At 36.4% G+C, this 17,678-nt stretch overlaps 1 protein-coding gene across 1 annotated transcript in view; it reads right to left on the reverse strand.

The window, feature by feature from the left end:
- Window positions 1-13,189, reverse strand: part of Ppp1r3a (protein phosphatase 1 regulatory subunit 3A) — a 40,977-nt gene extending 27,788 nt beyond the window's left edge. The window contains 1 exon segment of the mRNA XM_038320970.2: window positions 12,405-13,189. Within this exon segment, the coding sequence (XP_038176898.2) occupies window positions 12,405-13,189 (785 nt within the window).
- Between the last annotated feature and the right edge of the window lie 4,489 nt (window positions 13,190-17,678).

Below are 17,678 nucleotides of genomic sequence, written 5' to 3' on the forward strand. Positions count from 1 at the left end.
AACATAGATGCCCCACAAAGAATGGATAAAGAAGATATGGTGTATTTAGAAAATGAAGTACTACTCAGTTGTAAAATTTGCAAATTTGCATGCAAACGGATGGAATTAAAAAAAATGCTTTATGAGTGAAGTACCCAACCCAGAAAGGCAAAAATGGTATGTAATCACTGGATTACATGGTATGTAATAACTGGATTACATGGTATGTAATAACTGGATATTAGACATAAAGCAAAGGCTAACAAAGCACAGTCCACAATCCTAGAGAATCTAGGTTACACGGAGACCACTAGAGAAAACAAAACGTGGATCTCCCTGAGAAGGGGAAATAAACAAGACCTCCTGAGAAAACTGGGAGTATGGGGATGAGGGGAGAAAGGAGTGAGGAAGAGGATGGAGAGAGCAGAAAGGGATGGGGAAGAAGAACCTAAGGGAGTGAGATGGTTGAGATGAAGGAAGGACAGAGAGGGTAAGCAAGGAAAGTGATATCTTGACTGAGAGGAGCCATTATGGGGCTAAGCAAGAAACCTGGCACTAGGGAAATTCCCAGGAATCCACAAAAATGACCCCAGCTAAGACCCTAAGCAATAGTGGAGAGGGTGCCTGAACTGGCCTTGCCATGTTGTCAGATTAATGACTGTCTTAATTGTCATCATAGAACCTTCATCTAGCAACTGATGGAAGCAGATGCAGAGATCCACAGCGGAGCACTGGGCTGAGCTCCCAAGTCAAGTAGAAGAGGAGTGAGAATATGAAGAAAGGGGTCAAGACCATGATGGGGATAACCACTGAAACAGCTTACCTGAGCTAATGGGAGCTCAGGGACTCTGGCCTGACAGCAAGGGAACCAGCATAGGACCAAACTAAGCTCTCTAAATGTGGGTGACAGTTGTATGGTTGAGATAGTCTGTGGGGCCACTGACAGTGGAACCAGGTTCTATCCCTAGAGCTTGAACTGGATTTTTGGAGCCCATTCTGTTTGGAGGGATACCTTGCTCAGCCTAGATAAAGTGGGGGAGGGCCTTGGTCCTGCCTCAAAACAATGTGCTAGAATTGTTGACTCTCCACAGGAAGTCCTACCCTCTTTGAGGAGTGGGTGAGGGAGAAAGTAGAAAGAATAGGAGGATGGGAGGGAGTGGGAACTGAGATTGACATGTCAATGAGGAAAGATTGTTCTCTTAATTAATTAATTACTTAAAATTTAGAAACGGTAAAAGAATTTTAAAATAAGACCTTTGCATATAATAACTTTGACTAGACCCCTTGGCTATAATTTTAAGTCATTTCAATATACAAAGGCCTGAAAGCTTTATATTTATATACATTTATATGTCTGATGCTACAGTAAGTTCAAAAATTAATGTTTCAATAGTGAATATAATGTAAGGGATATATCAGATTACTTTTCATAAGACTTAACATTTAAAACTTGCCACATTACCTTACTTATCATCATTTCTGATTTTTGTACTTTATTAATTTCATGTAAGGACAGACTAAGATTCCTAGTGAGATCAAGAGCACAAGGGCATCTGGAGAGCACTAACGTGGACCGATGTCATAAGAAACAAGGAAGGAAGGAAAGAATTTCCCAGTCATCAGGCACACAGGATCTGCCTTGGTCTTTCCTTGTTCAGTCTTGGGCTGTTCTGCTTCTCTTTCGTTTTTTTTATATCCTAAAAACTGACCAATAGATAAGTCTCTAGTATGAGTATGATATTGCTGGAAAGTAAAATTGGGGTAATTCAATGGAGTGATTCTTTCAAAAGCACAAAAAAACTATTTTATGGTAATTTGTTCCTCACTTTGATAATGTATTTATACCTTAGAAGCCTAAAAAAAATTTATCTACGTGCAGACTGTCTATACAATAGTAAAATAATAAATATATTGAAACCTATTTTAAATTTTGATTTAGTTAAATAAGTACTTAGTATTTACAGAATGAAATTGATATTTTATGTTGTTTATGTTATATAAACAGTAAAGAAAAATGGAAGAGCTAGAGGCCTCCTACATACATACATGTCTGTGCTACTGGAGAAATGGGATGTCTTAACCGGAGATGATGCTGAACTCAGAATGAACTGATATGGCACCATTGCTCTCTAATATACCTGAAACTACAGCAGAGTCACTGTTCTCTACTCATAAATGCTGACGACCTTTCTAAATATTTATATTTTAGAACAATGATAACCTATTACATAATTGAGATGTAATAATCTTAGTACATATATGGCTAGGTAATAAGACAGTGGTTACCGCAGAGGAGAGCATAATTAGTAATTCAGTAATTAGAACCGGCTGCAACCCCAACTATGTGAAGGATTACATTGAAAAACCCAATTGCAGTTCCTTCATCTATATCTATAAAAAAAAAACTGCTCAGCCGGGCGGTGGTGGCGCACGCCTTTAATCCCAGCACTCGGGAGGCAGAGGCAGGCAGATCTCTGTGAGTTCGAGACCAGCCTGGTCTACAAGAGCTAGTTCCAGGACAGGCTCTAGAAACTACAGGGAAACCCTGTCTCAATAAACCAAAAAAAAAAAAAAAAAAAAAACTGCTCACGATTTAAAGGAATGAATGTATTTTTGTAATTTAGCTATATAAGTCTAAAAATTTGTTCCCATTCCTTTGCCTGCTTATGGTCCATAACAGCCTTCTGACTGTTTTATTTTCAATAGTCCTGAGAAGTAGTAAAAGACCATCTTTGAAAATAGATTTAATGAAGTGCTTTCTTTTTGTATCTTATATAGAGGAATAAAATTAAAAATGGAAAACTTATAAATGCTAAAATACATGAGAAATTTTGTAAAGTAAAATCATTTGTATGGGGACTGCCAACAAATTACCAAGAGTAAGCATTCTGATTCTGACAGGGGCTTTTGCAGTCAGATTCAGAAATAATAAACTGAGCAGGTTCATGCTAATTTTTATTTATTTCCAAAGGTAAATTGTATAAACTATATTATGCCCAATACAAAGCCTTTTAGTTAAGGAAAGCTATTGTATTTTGTATCCTCTGAGCAGTAACTCCAAAGGCCAGGGTAAAGAAAGTACGGAAAGTAATGAGAAGTAAAAAATAAACCTTAGAATGTTGCTAAGTCAAAAGCAGCCTCAAGATTCATGTGGAAATATATTTATAAGACCTATAAACATAACCTTGATTTTTTGTATTATTATAATGGTCTACCATTTAACGAGCATCTGCTTTGAACAGGATGTTAGAATACAGAAAGTAGAAATTCTAGCCAAGTCATTAGCAATTTTAAGGGGACATTATGTATATGTGGCCATACAGACCCCCCACACACACACACACATGCAAACATATGAACTGGTGGAGTCAGGAAATTTACATATATTCAGAGTATTTCTGCTTGGAAATGCAGTATTAACTTACCCACACAAGGATATACTTAGTCATTAGAAATTTTGTCTGCTCTACAGAACTGTACAGTCAGTAATAGACTGAAGGACTGTGTACCACTTTAGCCAGGTGAGACTGACCCACTCAGTACCACCGAATCTTTGGACCTGGCAACATCAGTTAGTTCCTTGTAACGATGGTGCCATTTACGGCTTACCCAGTTGACTAGTTAATGGGCTCATTCTTCTCTGACACTGAATTAAGGCACTGCAAATGGTTTACCTGTTTATTAGCCCAGACCTCAAGAAAAACATCTAAAATTATTGAGGATACTTAATATGGAAAATGGAGAACAATGATAAAAAACATACCTGCTTAATTAAAATTGTAATCTTAGAGACTCCAGTATTTCATTCAACTACAATCTGGGAAAAACTGAATGACTAAAACCTAAAGTGTTATGAATGGACATATTACAATCACATAAATTCCCTATCAAATGTATTGCTGAATAACCCACTATTCCCAGAAAAGAATTAAGAAGAAATCATAGAGAATTGGCAACTTTCAGAATTACTCTGTCTGAAAGTAAAGGGTAGGGTTTGAAAGATTCTTCTACAATTTAATTCAATGAAAATCATTCATAAATCATGTTTTGCACACTGGAAATGCTGCTGGGGATAGACCATGAGTCAACCATGCATGAGACCCTGTCTGAGCACCTTGACAAAACAAGAGGAAAAAATAATGAAAATATCTTGTCCAGTGTTGTATTGATATTATAAAACATGACTATAACTTTATTTCCACCAAGCAGAGTAATTATTCTGTCTTGCTAAAGAATGCAGCAGTTTTTCTGTTGTGCCTAAATATGATTTTTTTGGTCGGTTACTTTAAATACCTAAGTTGTGTCAATATCTTATAAAACTATAAATCTTAATCTCCAAGATCAGATGCAGCAGTATGCTCTGTCACTGTCAGCTTCTTCCCTGAGCAACGCTATGGAACCACATGGCACTATAATCAGCAAGGACATTTTCTGAAATCTTTGAATGAGAGTCCAGTGTTTCCATCCTAGACTACAGTAAATGAGTATGTTTCATAGTGGTTGACATATGTGAAATAAATCAGAATTCCACTGCAGTGTTGGGATTCTGTTGCTGTTGGAGGGCAAATGGATGTCTGTGTCTTTCACCATCTAACAATATTTACAAATATCAATTTGAGAGTAAACAATTTTGATTTAATTACTGCTATAATAACTTCAAAAAGCTCTTCACTTGAACACAAAACAATTTTTTCGTATAGTATTCGAGTTGTGTGTAGTTGCAGTCTGAATGCCGCTCACAGCAAACACTGAACATGCGGAGGAGCATGGAGGGAGAGAGGACCAAACCTTCTGAAGATAGACGTGTTGAATGCACATTTGGTCGTTACAAGCAAATAGTGCAGAATATTAGACCAAATGATTAATTTTTGCATAACTTCCATTTGGTCTTTAAACACAGAGGTGTATGTATGATTAACCCTTCAAAACAAATCACAGATAGGAACATGTTAATTAAGGATTCAGAAGAGAACCTGGACAGATTGGAACTCTGTGTCTGAAAAAATTGTTTGTTCCTTTAAGCACGGAGGTAACATAGATGCAAGGATGAATAATATATTTTCTATGAATGAAGAAATTATATAAATTTCAAATTTACTCCTCTAGTCATACATATAAATAGACAGCAAGGCTGATTAGCTAGTGGTTTTTTTTATCTAAAGAGTATCTTTTTGATATAACTCATTTTAAAAATGACCTAAACTTCAGTTTCCCAAAAGGTTAATATCCCCATCCTATACACACACACAGACACACACACACACACACACACACACACACACACACACATATATATATAAACTATGTATATAGATATAGGTATATTAACTATATGTGTATACATATTAACTATGTATGCATATATAGAGATATATTAACTATGTATGTATATATATTAACTATGTATGTAGAAATAGAAAAATAGATAGAGAGATAGATAGACAGACAGACAGACAGACAGACAGACAGACAGACAGACAGACAGACAGATAGATAGATAGATAGATAGATAGATAGATAGATAGATAGATAGGTTAACCTACAAGTGGCTGATTCTGAAAGTCATTTTTTCCACAGAAGCATAATCTGAGGTTTCCAGGTTAGTGTCAAATGCTTATTGAATGTGACTAATTTAGAAACTATTTATATTCCCTTGGGTGGTGGCAAAAGGAATGATAATGAGGGGCAAGTATTTCACCATTAACCCTAGGCAGAGAGCTAGGCCACATTCAAGAGGGTAAACTGGAATTTATCACCACAGTCATTGAGAGTACATTTGGGAATATCTCCAAATGTCAGCAGCTTGGTTTGGTGAGTTGTGTATGAGCTAATGTGCTTCTTATTGCAGCTATGAAAATAGTATTATATTCTCAGTTATACATCTTAATAAAATGAAGGCAAGATAGTTTCCCGAAGTTCAAACAGTACCTAATTAGAGAGGAAGCCAGAAGTTGATTTCTATTGTACTTTATTGTTTTTAGAAGCCAAATACACAGGACTGCTTCAGACCTAACCTTTTGCCACAATTATCCATGCCAATCTGCCTTGCACCAAAGAGTATTCTGGACTCTAAAATTATCCATTTGCATTATCTTATCCAAACTCAGAGATCTCTGTGTAACTGATCTTGGTGAGTATATTAGAACCTTTATTAAACATGTCTATAATTAAGGGAGGGAGAAGATGGGTTTGTGCATGTTGGGTGGGTGGATGGGTGGGTGAGTGGGTGTGGGTGTGGGTTGTATGCTTACATACACTGCAGGCAACAAGACGACTACAGTCAAGTGTCAAATTGTAGCATATCTGTTCAAGTCCAACAAGACACTGGACAGTCAAACCACCTGAAGCTTGCTCTGAAGTCTTTCTGCCAATATTAGTCTTATTGGTGGTTGGGGTAGAATATAGGAACAGATTTAAAAGAAAGTGAAAAATTACCTTCTTATACTTCATGATGTGCCACCATATGATGGGGTAGCTGGGGCTCTCGCTAAACTTACAGGTTGAAAATGGGCTCCCATAGAGAAGATGGACCCAGACACTCAGAACAGGTATTGGAAGTACAGTTTCAGCAGGGATTCCTTCTAGTAGAGGTTAAATAACATTGGAGGATGACTTCCTTCTCCCTTCTTCATGCAGAAAAAAAAATCACACTCATCTAATAGTAGTCTTGGCTTATAAGGGCACAGCCTTCTACAACACCAGGAGGCCATGGAGCTTTGGTGGGTCTCCAAGGACAGTCAGCAGATTGGCCTCTCACTGTCAGGCAGCTGGCAGCTCTCTGCACCCTCTTGAGGGGCCTGTGCAGCTGTGGTTTATGTTTCCATGTAGCCTTGCCAGAGGTCCCCTCCCCTTAAACAGGTCCAGCTTCCACAATTAGTGTGTATTCCAAATGAGCTAGGTATGGAACCCATTAGGTCCCAGAGGCCTCATGGAGCTATTTACACTGCTTTGGACTCTTTCCAGGATCGCAGACTACGTGGGATGTGTAAATTAAGGAAGTCTTACAGAGCAATGGCTGTGACTGGAACATACACCATGGCTTTAGCTCATGCCCATTTTCTAGTGCTTTTCTTGGCTTCATTTTCACAATTTTATTGTTCTGAAAGACAAACGTTCTGTGTTTTTAAAACCACACTTTAGAAAGAATTTCTTTCTTTTCCTTTCCTCCGTGTGCCTAGTTCTATTCCTCAAGCATGAAGAAAAGGGAAGACTAATCATTCTTTTCTTGGCAGTAAGGCCACTTGGGGCTTTTATTTGCATTCACCTGGCCAAGTCGTAAATGCCATTCACCACCTATACAAATGGTTTCTTTAGTTAGAATAATAAATTGATTTCAGTTAATAAAATAAAAAGCCAGGTGAGTTTATCTTGTATATAGTGGAGAACACGCATTAGACAGGTGTGTGGGAGAAGAGCAAGTTACAGGAAGGCCATTCCTCTAGTCTTGAAGCCTAAAAATCCCAAGTCAGAAATATGTATTTGTTAATCTGAAGCTTCAACTATACACTCACAGAATATGAGATTGACTTTGCTGGTTTTTCTCTCCCACACTCCTCTCTGCCCCGTGAGCTATTTTCTCTCAGTCTCTCCATATCTACATAGCCCCAAGTTTTTGCCTCATTTTGTTTGTTACTGCTACTTAGTAACACCGAGCCTGCCACACTGGCCCTGAATGTACAGTAACTTAATTCTCTGGGAATCTGGACAAGGAAATCCTTGATGTCAAGGAAAACAATGTCAGTCAAGACTCAGGAAGTTAGTTATCAGATGAAGACTTGTTGATGATTTTGATGGTGACAATTCTAGAGCTGTGGATGCTTAACTTGAATGTATTCAGCATTTATTTGGAATCATTAAGGATGCAATATCATTTGGTTTTAATACCAACCATCATGATATCCCTACTAAACTAACATGATTTCTTAAAAGAAAAGACATCTCCAACCACACAACTGTCTATCACATACTTTTTTTTCTCTAATTAAAATGTGTGTTTGTTGAATGCCCCAAATGCCTCTTTTACTCTTCCAAGAATGGTCTTCCAGGGCTGGAGAGATGGCTAAATGACTTAGAAAATGTGTTGCCAAATCTCATGACCTGCGTTCAATGCCTGGAACTCACCTGGAGGACGGAGAGACCTGACTCCTACAAGTAATTCTTTGACTTTCACATGTATGCTGTAACATTTGGCAGCCCCCACCCCAAAATGGTTTGGAAAAAAAAAGGAATAGACCTTCAAGTTTCATCTATTAAATGACATCATTTTAGCAGTTACCACTAAGTTTTTGTCCTGCTTTAAGTCACTCAAAAATATAAGGTCAAACACATCTCAAGAAAATTGACACTTTAAGTTTTCTTATGGAATAAAATCTTACAAGAGGCAAAGGAATGCTCTCCACCTGAACATCTAGGAGCCATGAAATTAAAAGGCAGCAATTTGGGACAGCCTGAGTCTTAGTGTGTGTTTACACACTTCAAAAGCTGAAGCTAGTCTTCGCCTGTTTAAAGCAGTTAACTAGGACTTTTAATAATTTACTAGTAAATTCCAAAAAACTGGAAACTTATCAAAATCATATATATATATGTATATATATATATATATATTATATATATTTAAATATGTATGTGCATATAAGTATATATAAAGTGAAAGTGTCAAGAATATCCCCCAATAGACCATTGCTACTCACAATAAACCAAGGAGAATTCAATCCTACTTGCCCAAGTCTACATGTCTAGTCTATGGGAGATCTAGAACTTACCTTAGATATGCTTAATTTTCAATCTTTCAGTTACTCTACTGCATCTGCATTCTCTGTTTAGCTTATTTGGATCTGCACATTGAATATGACTTGCATCGATGGCATTTCTCACCAAAACGTTTGCTTAGTTTGTTAACTAGCATCTTCTGCATTGCTGCCTGTGTGGCAACACCTAATAAATACCCCCATGATGTGTGTCCTTCACTTACATTAGGTACTCTCGGTCACGTGCTGTCACATGTCTTTTTTTTTTTCGGTGTTGTAAATTTTATTTTTGCCAGAACTTGGGAATGAAACACAATTACAGATTGATTGATCTTTTAGTGGATTTGACTGTTCTTTTCATCTTTAATTGGAAAAACAAATCTTAAACACCATGCTTCATACTGTAAGTGTTCCAGGCGAGGGTGGAACTATTGTAAGTTCTACTTAAGTCCAATAATTGCATGCATTTCAACCTAGCTCAATATATTTGTGTAAAGAGTGACATAGTCTTGCTATTATATTTGACAGAGAATTTGAAAACAGATATCAAGATTTCCAGAAATAATGTCACTATTTTGGCATAATCACAAGTCCATTTTTTCATCAGCATATATGTTTATTCTGCCACTATTTTTTTCATGGTTTATTTTTTTTATATTTAAAATTTCCATCTCCTCCCCTCCTCCTCCCTCTTCCACTCCCCTCCTTCTCCCCCTTCCCTCCCCTCCTTCTCCCACTTCCCTCCCCTCCTTCTCCCCCCTTATCCCCTCCCCTCCTCTCCACCCATACCTCCCCTCCCTCCTCTCAAGGCCAAGGAAGCCATCAGGGTTCCCTACTCTATGCTAAGACCAAGGTCCTCCCAACTCCCCCCAGGTCCAGGAAGGTGATCAACCAAGCTGAGAAGGCTCCCACATGTCTTTGGTGACTCTGATATTCTTTCTTTTTATATATTTTAAATCATATGGAATAATAGGCCTCAAATGAAAGTAGGCAACCCACACCAGAGAAGACATTTACAAACTCCAACCTGAGAAAAGTTTCCACAAAGAGAGCATCACACCTGTGTGGATAATGGGCATAACAGAACCTGCCTTACTGCATGTGTGCCTACAGTTTGTTCTGTACCTATTAGAAGGGATTATTGACACTTTCCGAAAATACAATCTCAGGGAAACCAACAGCAAATTAATTTTGGTATGAAAAGAAATTGAAATTAGTTGTTGCTCTGTGCACTAGGATGGCCTAATTTTCATTTAACTCTGAGTTATTCACACACTATACTTAATCTACATAAGAATCACAAATTCATGTATATTTCAATTCAATTTTTGTCTCATAAAAGAAATGTCCTCTAAGTCAAACAGCATAGAGAGAATAAAAAGCTTTGTAAAATTCCTTTCCAATCTTACAACTATTTTGGGTGTAGGGAGGGTATTTTGGAGCTATAATCTTTTATCAAATGAGTACCAGTTTATTTTAACCATGGGTACATTTTGTAAAATAATACTAATGGAGCAGCCCTTTTCTTTCTTAACCAAATTCATCCCAATTAAATTCAACTGCACTATTCATTTAGAAATTTGATAATGTTCTCTTGTGTGAGTTCTAGGAATATTTGAAAGCCCATCGCATATAAATTATATCATGGAAAAGCTGTATAAATATTCTATTATGGCACATGCTGTTCTGAGGATCTGTCAGGATTTCCTTTATACACTCCATCTTGAGTGGTATATAAATCAGATGTAAAAATTCATGTTGGACTGAAACTCAGCACAGAAAGCCTCCTCCAGAGGCGAATGCTTTCTTCAAAATGTGGTTTAAATTATGCTGGTCATTTTTAAGTTATAGAAGTACAGAAAATGTATTTGTGGTTTTGAAGGAAAGAGGTTTTTCCATTTTCATAACTCATTAGGAAACTTTACAGGCCTTTAGACCATTTTGTGGTTTAGTTTTTCTCAGTCTTTTTTCTCCAAAGCGATATTAAAAGCTGAGTGGTGTCTGCTATGAGCTGATAATTACCATTCTGAATAGAAAGGTGTGTGGAGATATATATATATCTCCCATTGATATTGTGGCTGGAGTGCATGGTTGGGCCTAGGTCTGTCAGCTGCTCTTTGTTTACTCTTGGTATCACATGAAATATGGTCTATCACATGAAGACCTGAACTCAGTTCAGAACGTACTGCTTGACATTGTGAAGTTGCATTTTTAACTCACAGAGAAAAAAAAACTGAGCTAAGTACTGCTTTCTTTTGCCAAATGTTCTTACCTTACTTAAATTCTGTTTAAATTCTGCATGTTTAAAAGTATTCGATGATTAAAAATGCATATGTTTTGTGCAGAGGTAGTACTAATTCACTGAATTACTTTTTGTATATAGATAATGTGACTGAGTATTATTACAAACAACCAGGTTTTTATTTTAGCATGTGTAGAAGTTATGATTATATTATCTCTTTCAATAATATAAATTAAAACCTAAGAAAGTCTCATTTGGAGTGAGAAAGTCGACAAAGTTCACACAGTAGAGTAAGCTTCTTTCAAGTTACTTGAACATAAAATTAAAGATCCATTCTCTCATATATTTGAATTGCTTTAACCTATATTGCTTAATTCACTAATCCAGTAGATCAACAATTTTAGTAATTACTACTTAATGCTTTATTCATTAACACACAAAATTGTTACTATCTTTTCAAAGTAACTTTTTAAAAGTTTCTGTTTAGTACTTGGAGTCTGAATTCCCCGTCATGTTAAACTATTCCTGGTGAAGTCACTGAATTATTTGTTTGGGGAATAGTGATGATGAATCACCTGGAGAATAATCAAACGTTTGCCTGTTTCTAGCAGAGCAGAGGGTATTTTTCCTTTGGGATATAGTGAGGAACAGACAGTGGTCTCCCTGCTCCTGAATGTTTTATCTGCTAACCTAGTGTCATGGAAATTAGCCAGCGCTATACTACAGAGTGAACTGAAGGCCACTTCTATTTTTCAACATTAACAGAGAAGCAGGGTTACTAATGAGGGGTCATATCCCCAAACTCAAATCTGTAGAGCTGAATATTCTTGTTTCTATCTGGGTCATTTTTTTATTCTGCTCCACTTACTTTGACTAAATTGCTCTAATTTGTGTTCCATAATGTTACACTTGGTATAATTTTAAAATATTATATGCAATTTATACATCACTACAATTATCTTTTTTTAGTTTATTATTAAATTTATTTCTCTTATGATTTAAACTAGTATACATTCTCCAAAACATCTTTATATAACCCACTCAGTCATTAAAATCATCATTTTAGCTTTGGAAGGAAAATCTACACATTTTATTTTTTGAGCACCAGGTACATACTGAAATACAATTTTATGTTAGTTAAATATGTTTCAAAGTGAAGGATGGGCATTTAAGAATCATTGGAAATAAATATACTCTAAATAAAATAAAATCCTCTATAATTCAAGATTTGAGATTAAGCAAATAGTCTACACATCAACCAACCCGCTTAATTTCCTGAATTTAGAATACTACAATGCTATTATTTAAATAGCATTAACTTGCTAAATCAGACATTAATTTTCATGAGCAAGAGATTTTTTTTGTTTGTTATTCTTATGTAACATGCAAAATCATGACATTTTAGAAACTTTCAAGAATGTAAAACATCTCCTTACCTTGACTTTACCTTTAAGCACCCTTTTATTTGTCTACTAGAAGCTTCTTCCAATGGTTTTACGGGCTCCAGTTCTTTACTTTTCTTTTGACAAATCAGTACATAATTGGTACCATTATTATTTGACCAAAAGGTACCAAGAGAAGTTTCATAGCGTATACAAAACTCAACTTTACTGCCATCTTTTTGATATGGAGGAACCAATGAAATCTTAAAAGAAAACTGGTCAGTTTCACCATCACATGAATTAGGAACATATTCTGCTAAAATGTCATAATGGGACTGCCAGTCATCCAAGGACATGCGCACATATACTAACTTCTCAAAAGAAATGTTCAGAACTCGAATAATGCCCTTCACACTTGTCGCCCCGGGAAGGTGTTCAGTTGACTCCAGCACTGCTTTCTGTACTTGAAGCTGTTCCATAAGCTCTTCTTTAGAAGAGGGCAGTTCAAACAGTGGAGACAAAACATATTCTTCTGTGTGGAAGATGTTCCTACTTAAGTCAAAATCGGTTGAACTTGGTAAATCCCAGCAATCAAATTCTTTAACGGACACAAGACTGAATCCAAGACTGTCGGCAAAGGAAACCCTCCTGGACGCTGAAGTTGGGGTGTCCAGGTATGTGTCTTCAGAAGATCCTGATCCTCGTCTGCTTAGCTGAGGGGAGAAGCTGGGCTTGAAGGTCGCTTTAACTTCTTCATCTTCACACACAGAATCTGGCAGATTAGGAACTTCTAAAAACTTATCTCTGCGAATCTGACAAGGTTCTTCAGTGGGCTCCATTGGGCTGTCTGATATCAATAAGAGAAAACTGTACAGCTAGTTGAGGCTGATATTTGAGATACTGAGGCTTAAAATAAGTGTAAGGTTACAGTTGACATTGCAAAAGAAGTCAGCTCTATAAATAGGTCCAATGGCTTGTAAACTATGCTAGCCTGCCTCCAAGGCCTTTTATATGATAGCTTCCATGCTGCTCTGGCTAGTGTCCTCCAGATTTAACTCTTGATGTTACAAGTTGTGTTTGCTTAATGAGCACAGTTCCAGAGACATAAAAATAATTTTGTCACTAAAAGTATTAAAAATAAATGCAAAAATGCTTCTTTAATGAGTTGCTATGAAATTTTAAATGTATAAGAGAAATAAGAGCAGTGAATTAATGACTATGTAGTGTGAAGTCAATCCACTCCTGAAGCAGAAAATATTAGACAGGGAATATATAAATATTTGTTACTTGGAGAGATCTACAACTTGCTAAAAATGATAACTAGAATATTCTGAGACTTACAGTGTCAAATATTGACTGTCAAGGGGTCAAATACAGGTGCAAAAGAAATAAGTAAAAAATAAGCTAGAAAAATGTTTTAAAATACTCATATGCCTTAGCACAAAAAATCCACCAGCAAGAAATCTTATTAATACGATGGAAACATGTGCACAAGTCAATGTCACTGTGTGCTCATAACCTAAAAGTTTATTTTTAAAAATCTCCAAATACTATTGAAAGGCTGTCATGCAGGAAAAAAATAAATAATGCTACAAAGATAGAATCCTTACAGTCAATACAAAAATTAAACAGCTAAGTATATAAAGAAAAAGGAAAATAAATGTGCACAGGTGTCTGTGTAATTAATTCCTGGAAAGTTTCAAAAGAAATGTTAGTGGTTTTAGCAATAGTGATGGAGACTGAAGTCATTTTTGAAATATTGAACATGGCATTTTAAAAATATCTATAATTTCAACTCAAGTGAAATATAAAATATAAAGTAAAAGAGGTAACTCATTTTTTTCAAAGTCAAAAGGTGAAATGGCAGCCTGTTTTTCAAATGACAACTTCATAAACATTGCAATTTACTGTACATTTTTAATTGCACCATTTCTGTGACTGAAAATTTGCTCTCCAAAGTTGGAAATGGGTGGCACCTAGGAAAATAATAACGTGAAACTATTTAGGCTATTCCTCATCTACATAGCCAGGGTGATTATGGGCCAGATGAATCTTTTCAGACTGGCAAACAGATGTTACTGCAAATCGGGAGATTAGGAATAGCTGTTTTTCAAGGTACATAAAGTATATCATTAGGTAGTGAAAGGAATTGGCAACAAGATTTCATAATGGAAAGCACCAAACAAGCATGAAAATAATTGAGTATGGGAAGTAGCCATGTAATTCTAGTCGAATGTAATTTATCCATTGACTTATAGAGGTTAAGACCTTGGGTCCATATTGTGCTTCTAGCTCGTAATAAAATTTTCCAAAATTTTCTGTTTAACTTTTACAGTAGTGTGAACAACAGAATATGATGTAAAAAGCAGTCCTAATAGAAACAATCACGTCTCTTCTTTGTGAAAGGCTGGCTTACATAACAATTAGTGATAGTGCAGATATCCCATACAGGTTATGTTAGAAAAATATCTGTAATTTGATTACTGATATGTTTTTCTTGACTAAAGTCTGCAATATTAACTTTACAAAATTATAAAAGAGATGCGCAGTGAAAAATGGTCTTATTTACTTCCCTTTGCCTGCTCCTCTTCAATGCAAAGTTGATGTGGGATTCCCCCTTTGTATGCTGTGGATATGTTGTATTACCATTGGTTAAAAAAGAAGCATTTTTGACCAATGGTTTAATGGAGCAAAATCAGGTGGGAAATCAGAACAGAGATACATAGAGAGCATAGCCAGAGTCAAAGAGATCCCATGTAGCTTCCACGGGAGAAAGGCAGCAGCCGCCAGCCACAACCTTACACGTAGACCACAGCCTCGTGGTGATACAGATTAATAGAAATGGGTTAAGTTAAGATGTAAGAGTTAGCTAGAAATATGCCTGTTATTGGTCAAGTGGTGTGGTAATTAATATAGTTTCTGTATGATTATTCAGGTCTGGGTATTAAGGAACGAGCAAGGACTCTCTTGACTTACCGTTACCTCCATCTTTCTTTAGAGTGGATAAGCTTTACATAATTGGAGTCAGCTGGCCTGTCCCTTTAATCATCATGTTGCTAATACACAGTGACCTCATCTTCCTAGTCTCTTCTTACTTGCCAACTCTCCATTGCTTTCTTTCTTTTTAAATAATTGTGTCACTCCTCTCTGAACTCTTCCCAGCTCCCTCTGCTCTTCTATTAGTGAGCTGCCGCTGGTTGGATGCGCTATCACAGGACAAGTGCTTGTGAAGCTTATAAAACAAACAAACACGCAAACAAAATAACCCACTACCACCCTCATCCTCGTGACTTGAGATTTGTGTATAGTTCAAACTCAGAATCCAGGATCATTTCTATACAATAGCACAATATCCATTTTCTCACTCCCACAGCCCCCAATTTCAACAAGTCTCCTGCCCGTCCCCAAGAGCACAATTGAGCATAAGAGGAGCTCTTTATGAAAACTTGGCTTCATATTTTTATCTGCCTTGCCTTCTGTATTGATAAAACATTCTCAAGTACCTTTCTTTCACATAAAGAGAACAGTTCTCTTAGGAGTCCAATAAACAGAGTGTCAAATAAAATAAGCCCACAAGTCTATTTATAAGCTGCAAATAAGGATAAGTCACATGACTAGTGTATCAACTCGGACCAGTCATAATAACTATTCGTATTGCTCAGGCATAGGAAGGGACATGAGACTATAAGCTTAAAAACATAAAGTGCCGGGAGGGATTTTCTGCAGAGACCTGTTCAAGCAACAAAGCTAGCTAATAACCTTGCTAGCAGCAGTACAGCATCATAAATACATAAGATTCATTATGCTCTTTGCTAAGGACTCATCCTGCAAGGGTTACCAGTAGTTAAGAGAGCATGGAGGTTAATGCTTCTTTAAGATCTGTCTCCGGGGGCACCAAACAGGGTAGAAAAGGTTGAAAGCTCTGTAAAATTGAGGGAGATACAAGGGATGAAACATATACATAAGTGCCATATGCATATATGTGCATTAAAATATTATACATGTAAAGCTTAAAATTTGTTTTCTTCTTTATAAATATTCCATATTAGTCAGTGAAATTGTTCCTTAATCTTTTATTGTCAGGATAAAAAAAAGAGTTGGCTAAAGAATTCATGGTCTATAAATTCTGAAATATCAGGAGTCACAAATATTTGGTCTTAAATGGATATTTGTGCAAATTGATGGGGAAAGTGATGATTTATAGTTTACTTGCCTCTTTTATAGATGTGAGTGTATGACCACAACCCCAAAGTCAAGAAACACTGAGTCACAAGAAAATCTATGTCATTGGTTCCTAACTAGATACCCATATTAAAATTGCTATGAATGACACTCAAATTAAAAAGGGGATGCAAAATCAGATCTCCAGTCTGAGATATTCCCAGATGAAGACCTTCTCCATGGGGCCTGGAGCACAGACTTGGTTCAGTTGTGTGATTGTATGATCTGTTGACTTTGGAGTTGGAGACTTGCTCTACTCAGTGAGTTAATTGCAACCGTCATTGCTCCTGTGATGTATGCTCTTTTTGTACAGATCCTATAAAACATTGCAAAAAAGGCATGAAAGTACACCGAAAATATATATTAGCAATTTAGGTGCACTTTGTAAGCATTTGGGCTTGTCTTTCACACAGGAAACAAATTTAGGACAGTACCTCATTGTTTAGTACCTGAGCTGAGCGTTGACCAAAATGCTTGTTTTCAGTCTCTGCTCTTTATATTCTAACACACATACACTATCTCGTTTTAGAATTCATAATTAACAAATTAACCAGTCTTTAAGGATTGTCATTAAACTTCATTTATTTTTAATAATTAACTTTCGTGAACTTTCTTTTTTTCCCATTTGATGAAAAATCTCTGGGGGTGTCCAGATAATTTTTCTTTTATGAGAGAGCTCTCAACCTTCTCAACCCACATGCGCTAGTGGAATATAACATTTCCGGCTGTCTTTTCTCATCCTCAGAGGCTTGGGTTTGTGAATGATAGAGTTGCATTTTAAAAAGAATCACAATCTCTGTAGATCTAGTGCTGTCAAATGATTTTTAACAGATGCTATCCCAAACAAAGTTTTAGAAACAAATTCATTTTTCCAAAAATGCCAATTATTGAAAAACAACATGTCAATACATTGTGGGCATAGATGTCAGTGGAAAATAGAAAGTTTATCATTGGTAAAGCTAAAATTTTAAGAGACATGCCACTCACTCCTTAGATAATTGACTGATGTACCATAGACAAATGATTTGTTATAGCAAAGGGCTTTGTCACCAAAAGCAGCACCTCAATTCTTTCCATTTATGTAGCAAAAAACTAGTGTAACGCTCA

The sequence above is a fragment of the Arvicola amphibius genome, chromosome 2 (assembly GCF_903992535.2).
Source record: "Arvicola amphibius chromosome 2, mArvAmp1.2, whole genome shotgun sequence".
NCBI lineage: Eukaryota > Metazoa > Chordata > Mammalia > Rodentia > Cricetidae > Arvicola > Arvicola amphibius.